The sequence below is a fragment of the Kryptolebias marmoratus genome, linkage group LG7, assembly GCF_001649575.2.
Source record: "Kryptolebias marmoratus isolate JLee-2015 linkage group LG7, ASM164957v2, whole genome shotgun sequence".
Lineage (NCBI taxonomy): Eukaryota > Metazoa > Chordata > Actinopteri > Cyprinodontiformes > Rivulidae > Kryptolebias > Kryptolebias marmoratus.
In genome coordinates this window covers 9,932,875-9,939,595 of record NC_051436.1, presented here as the reverse complement: position 1 = coordinate 9,939,595, position 6,721 = coordinate 9,932,875, and the positions used below count along the sequence as shown (strand labels likewise).

Below are 6,721 nucleotides of genomic sequence, written 5' to 3'. Positions count from 1 at the left end.
TGTGGTGGTGGTTGGGGCAGCTGTGGTGTTGGTTGGGTTATCTGTGGTTGTTGTCGGGGCAGCTGTGGTTGTTGTCGGGGCAGCTGTGGTGGTGGTTGGGGCAGTTGTGGTTGGGTTATCTGTGGTTGTTGTCGGGGCAGCTGTGGTGGTGGTTGGGGCAGCTGTGGTTGTGGTTGGTACAGCTGTGGTTGTTGTTGTTTGGCTTGATGCAATTAGACCTGTGTACATTTTTTCAACAAATTTTACAGTATTTTTTAGTATTTTTAATTTAATTCTTTTTAACTTTATATTTTTAATCATAGCCATTTCACATAATTACTCACCTGTTATTAGTAGTAGCATCAAGATATATCCAGTCCCCATCATTTAGCGATGTTTGTCCTGCACTATCTGACACAACAAGAACAAATGTTGTAATTGTAGATACTCTTACCTAAAAGTAATCCGATTCCAGAATTACATTAATAGATCTATAATAACTATAATCACACACACTTATATATATATATATATACATACATACACACAGCTTTTAAAACATAATCATTAGCTGTACATTTAAAACTCAACATTTGGCTTTAATGCTGTTTAAGATGGCAATTACAAGAATTGCTTTACCTGTAGTGGTAACTAAGAGTCATCCTCAGTACATACTTTATATTGTGACATGTCACATTATTACATAACATTATTTAAAAGTTCGACCAAAACTCTCTTCCTAGCATGTGATGGTCTTAATTTATAACTCTGACTTGAAAGATGGTTTGTGACAGGCATTCCTTCAAGGAATGATAGGCCTTTAATCAATCATCTTTTCAGTCTTGTCAGCTTTAAAACAGGTGACGTTTATATCTTAATACATGGAACTGTGCACCTGAGGAGCAATTCACTTACAAAACTCAAGGTCTACAAAGTGTATCCAAAAAAACAGCAAAATGGCACCTGACCATGTATCAATAAGTGAGTTTGTATGCAAGAATGCATTGTATTATCACTTATTTTCCCATGTTTGTATCATTACTTTCATTTTAATGTGTAAATATCATGATTATAATTATATCAAATGAATAGTTTTAGCTATCTGTATGCCAAAGTGTGCTTAACTAATAAGAGTTTTGCTTTTTCATGCAATGCAAGATAAAATGATAAAACTCAATAATTAAATATTTTTGCAAATCATCAAGAAGTAATTGTGATTTAATAATAAAAAAAATACATCAACTTCCACTCACATGAACTATTTATTCAGAAAAGTACTTACTCAAAGCAGAAGCAAAATTGAAACGTCCCTTAAAGTTTCTTGAAAACCTTCCTCCTGCTCCTTAATTTCTCTTCTGCCTCCTCGTTGACACCTTATATATAAGCTGCTTATTAACAGTCTGACGTAGTTCTTTAAAAAAAAAAAACGATAGACGTGTCATTAATTGATGACACAAAGAAAAAAATTTGGCCCGTGCAGCCAGAATTTTTGAGTTACATATGTCCTGTTGGCACGGTGACAGCACTGAGGTCTATTCTTTATTCGTTCCAATCCGGTAAACAAACCAGTCACAATTAACTTTTTACTCTTACAAGCAGAGGTGTGGCACTGGAAAATTCAAAACATTCTAATAACTACTTGAGTGAATATAATACATGAGTAATCGCAAGTCAGAAAAAGTTGTCTCGCTACTTTTGTGTGGCTCACATAATTTTTATTACAGGTTTGAGGTTTCACGGCGAGACGTTTTGCAGCTTAGTCACAAATGCTGCCAAATCCAATATTTATCCTCTAAATAACTAAAATGGCACAATGGTCGTTGTAGACAAAGACTGCAATGTGTTCAAACCCTTAAAGCAACAAGAAACAATACATTCACACCGACATTCAGACCACGTGAAGACCTTTCTTACTGTTATTGTATCGGTGCCTCCAGTAGGTTTTGTTTTTCTATTTACATTATTTTAAGCAAAAGAAAGCAAGAGCAAAACTGCAACGTCACACCTGTCAACTTGACAGGTTTGTAGAATCTAAATTTAGTACTGATGCTGTATGTGTTTAGATTTCCAAGTGCTTTTTTATTATTATTCTAAAGAGTGTAAGGAAGGCAAAATAAACACAGAATAAACTAAAGAAATCGCACAAAATAACAGATGATGTCCTAAATGCTATTAGTTTTTCTCGATTGTTTACACACATTTTCTGAAAACATACCTCGTATTCTCAGAACTCTACACACAAATCAAGAAAACACACACACACAATGGGCAAAACCCTTCAATTCTCCTGCAAAATGAAACTTTACCTTTAAAACAGTGTTATCTCTTCTTAAAACTGTGTGTTGTTTTCAGATGATACACAAACCATCATATATATAGACACTTATAAGAACCATTTGAACACTGATGTGCTCGATGTAAAACACTACGATGAATGGAAAACACTTCTTCTCCATTCATCAAAATGACTTGAGCCTTTTTTATTCAGTGTTGCACTTACTACAGACAGTACATACAGAAGTGCGTTGTAAAATGTTGTTTTTTATACTCACAACAGACAAATACACGGTAACAAATATATTTTATTTTCCCATAAAAGCAGTGTACACACTGTACATTCCAGCCAACACAAAGTTGCACCTACAGTGGTCCACATACAAAACAGACGATTTTACTGTATACAGTTACAGTAAAAAAAAAAAAAGAAGCTCTGCTGCATCCTCTCTTCTGTTTCGGAGTGGCCACAGCACCTCATCCACATCACAAGCAATGTTTTCCCTGGCCAAGTAGCGGGGAAATATCGTCCAGGATGGCAAATCCAGGCATGAAAAGCATCAACTGCTGCCTGTTGCCCTTTGATGCTAAACCTCTGATTGCTGGTTGTAAAACGATGTGGCAGGTGTTGAGATGAGATGAGTCTGTGTGCACAGCAGGGCAGGTGACTTAGGATATGGAACGGCAGTGTGCTCCTTGTGAAAACAAGAGATTTTCTTCATGAAAATTGTGCCAAATGCAGAAAATTGTGTGTAGTGTTTTGAAAAAAAAGTGTTTTAGAACTGCACTTTCAGTGTAAAGCAGTATTGTGCTTGTAGTTTCGCATGATCGGTTCAGGGCCAAAATATATTGTGTTTGAGAGCAAGTATTAGAATATTATTTAAGTTCAGTAACAATGAAAGGTTGGTTTCTTTTTGGCGAGTTCATTAACTTCTAAACAGCCAATAAAACTACCAACATCACCTCTTGACAACTGCAGAGAAGAAGAAAGTGCACTACAGCCTTGTTTTTTGTTGGGGTTTTTTTTTCAAAACAAGTCATACTCTGACCTGAACAAATGTTTAACAATCATTGATGAAGTAGCATGCTTCTAAATCAACTGCTAGAATGACGTTAAAGGGGGACAATTGTCTGATTCGTATACATCCAATGTGATTTAGAAGAACACGCAGTCAATTCTGTTTATATTATTGAATACTGCACTTTGATTTTTCAAATTGTAGACGGTCCATAAGCCCTTGTCGCATTTCCGTCTGTTTTCCCACGTTCACACTGCAAACAAAACTACCTACAACACTTGCTGCACATAGACACTAATGTTATTACAAGTCAACGCACATGGTTTTCTATAATGAGGGAGGGGATTCTTTTGACCTAATTTTTTCCCCTACTCATGACCTCTGGGGGCCTCCGTACATTTACTTTATAGATGTAACCATACAAAAATTATTTCTGACAGTTTCATAAATGCAGAGATAAAATTAGGAGTATAACTGACATTGCAACCACAGTAGCTTGGTGGTCGGTGCTGTGGTTTTGTCATCTTGAGATCTTGAGGCTGCAGGGTTGAAGCAGGAAGGGCATGCGGTTTAAAACAATTGCCAAATCTCCCAAGTGAGTTTGTTTGCTGTGGCAGCCCCTGAAAACGGGAGCAGCTGAAAGAACAATAATAATAATTGACGTTACAACCACAAATATGCAGGAAGTGACTTTACGAGAAATACGTAGAGCAAAACTTGTTCTATGAGCTACGTAAGAAATTTCTTGACATTTAACAGCCTGATTTATACAATCGAAAGAAGAAAAAAAAATTGAAGTTGGAATCTAAAACCTATTTTAAGGAAACAGCAGATTAGGGGCAACATCACAAACAGCAACTTAGCTTAAACGAAGGCTGGAACAATTTCTTTTAGTTTTCCTAAAGGCTCTCATTCAGAACCTTTTCCAGACAATGCATTATACATAAAACAAGTTCCTCTTCACCTAAAACTGAATGGGCATGTGTAGTTAAAAACGGGCAAATTTAAGCAATAAAAATGTCAATTTTATCTTCATATGTTATTCAAATGTTTTGCATAAGTATAATACATGACAGACAAGCTGTGCAGAAGAAATATATATATACATATATTAATATTGGTCTTGGTTGAGTTATTTGTTATATATATAATAAATAACAGACCAAGACCAATATTCAGTTGACTGAAACTCAGTATCTTTTAGCTTAATGGTACGATTAATTTAAAATTAAAAGAATGAAGATGACTAATAGAGATTGAGAAATAAAAACATTTTAGCATCATGACAAATGTAGTAAAAAAAAGTCTGACAGATGGGCAATAGTTTACACAGCTCAGTATCGCAATTACTTATGATTAAGCCATTTGTTAAACATGAGAATATATCACACTGAGAAATAGGCTTTAGATATTACCACACCTTAGAACTAGGTGTTAGTGTAGCAACACAATGAAAAGAACTACATGATGGGTGGAAGTTTTTGTTTTCTGTTTTTGTTGTTTCGATGGATGGTTTTGTCATTGCATGTGCAGTCTTTGACCCATCATTTGTTGACTGCAGTACTGAATAAAGTGTTCGTTTTAGTATTTGCTCATTTAATGTGATTATTCCAGTTTGTTTTGCTGTCAGTGTGTGGATTACTGTCGGGGCTGCAAGTTGTATCTTGCCTGTGAGTGGCACTGCTGTTAAATTTGGTGTTTGGGATCTAATTGCTTCTGTTGTTTTACGAACATAACTTAGTGGAGTTCCAGAATGTGTTGTTAAAGCTCTGTTTTGTGTTGACGCCATCTTCGTTGGTGTGTTTATGAATTTCTGAGTAGGTGTGGTTGCAAGCACTGGATTGCCGATTCGTGATGTAAGGGAAATGCTGGTGCGTGTACGGTGATCCTTGATAACCGGAGCCTTTGTTGAAGTACGAAAGATGTTTTCAGAGGATGTTGATGGGGGACTTTTGTGTCTGAAGGGTGACTTTCTGTTTGATGATGCAGATGATAGTTGGCTTGCAGTTACATCGGGGGAGTGGCTGGTTTTGCAACATTCATGAGCAGCACTCCAAGGTGCAGCATATGATGCAGTACTTTCCTCTTCTGTACATCTTTTATTTATATTTCCTTTTACTAATGTTGCATTTGTTTCTTTCATCCCCTCTAAGGTTCCTCCTTGAACTTCAGCAGTCTCTATTTTGTCAGGACTAGATCTTCTATTCCAGTTCGGTGTATTTACATGTGCTTCTGTTGATGAGACTAATTGGGTTCCATTGCCATTTGGTACATCAGTGTTCAAATTACTGTCCATAGTAGTGAAGCAAGTTGAGCTGACAACTGTGTGGGAGGAGAAGAACAAAGAGTCACATGCCGCTTTTATTACAATTTTTAAAAGCATTTAAAATTTTCAGCAAAAAACTCCCCAAAAATTATAGACTTCTTACTTGACTTTGTGCAAACAAAACTGGAATGAACCACTTTGAAAGGATGTTCTTTCAGTGGTTTTGTTTTGCAGGAAAAATTTAAACAGCTATGCATTCTAGTTTTATTGAACATTCCTCAAAATTAAAAAAAGTGATTACTGGGAAGTTTTTATGGTAGCTGGTGATAAAACTAACAGTTTACCCTCGTTGACAAGCAGTCATCTGTTTTTCACTGTTGAACAGGGTTTCATCGTTGAACATCGCAAAACCTTTTATAACAGTATTTTAAGGCTTTGTGGTGCTGTAACTAAAATTTAAATTGTGTATATTTTTGGAAACATTAAGCACTTCCTTTTATGTCATCATGTATTTTAAAGAAATGTTTTTTAATGGTCATTCACAGCTGTATTTCTGTTTGGAACTAGATAGCAACCTTGACACATTATTACTAAAAAAAATATTTTAGATAATTTTTCCAACTTTCTGAAAGCAAACAAACTTGTGAGAGATGGACAATAACCTAGAAACAGGATGACTCACCTGCCAGCAGGATTAAAAAAAATCCATTGTTCATGATGGCGACTGATGGTTTTGTTTTCTGCAGATACAGTGAGGACAATGAGGGTAAATTCAGTTCATTTTTCCGTTGCTGATTCAGAGTTAAACAACTCCTACTTAAAAATGTCTTGCATTGTTATTGCTCACTCCTTAGGTCATTCAGTTCTTGGGCATTGGGAAATAAGTTATTTGATATTGCAGTAAAAATTGCATTCCTCTCCTTGTACTAATTTAAACATTTAAAAATGATTTTCAATGAATTAGCATGGGGGTGCTGGATATATTTCTCTTTTTCTGTAATAATTCTAAAAATGTATTCATTGAGACAATTGAATATTCTGTTCCTGGAAAACACACATTACTAATTTCTTGTTCTTGTTCCTTGGTTCATCCAAGGAACCAGACTTTCTTGTAACCATGGTAATCTTTTAAAGGGGTCTTGATCAATTCTCCGGGGCTTTCTGAAGCTCTTTTAAAGTTTTT

General features: G+C 35.7%; 1 protein-coding gene across 1 annotated transcript; it reads right to left on the bottom strand.

Annotated features, from left to right (window-relative positions):
• Positions 1–4,461: 4,461 nt before the first annotated feature.
• Positions 4,462–6,261, bottom strand: LOC112450449. Its single transcript, XM_025005569.2, has 2 exons — positions 6,221–6,261; positions 4,462–5,594 (listed from the first exon to the last, which is right to left on the bottom strand). The coding sequence occupies exons 1-2, from the start codon at positions 6,252–6,254 to the stop codon at positions 4,684–4,686; spliced, it is 945 nt and encodes a 314-aa protein (XP_024861337.2). The 5' UTR covers positions 6,255–6,261; the 3' UTR covers positions 4,462–4,683.
• Between the last annotated feature and the right edge of the window lie 460 nt (positions 6,262–6,721).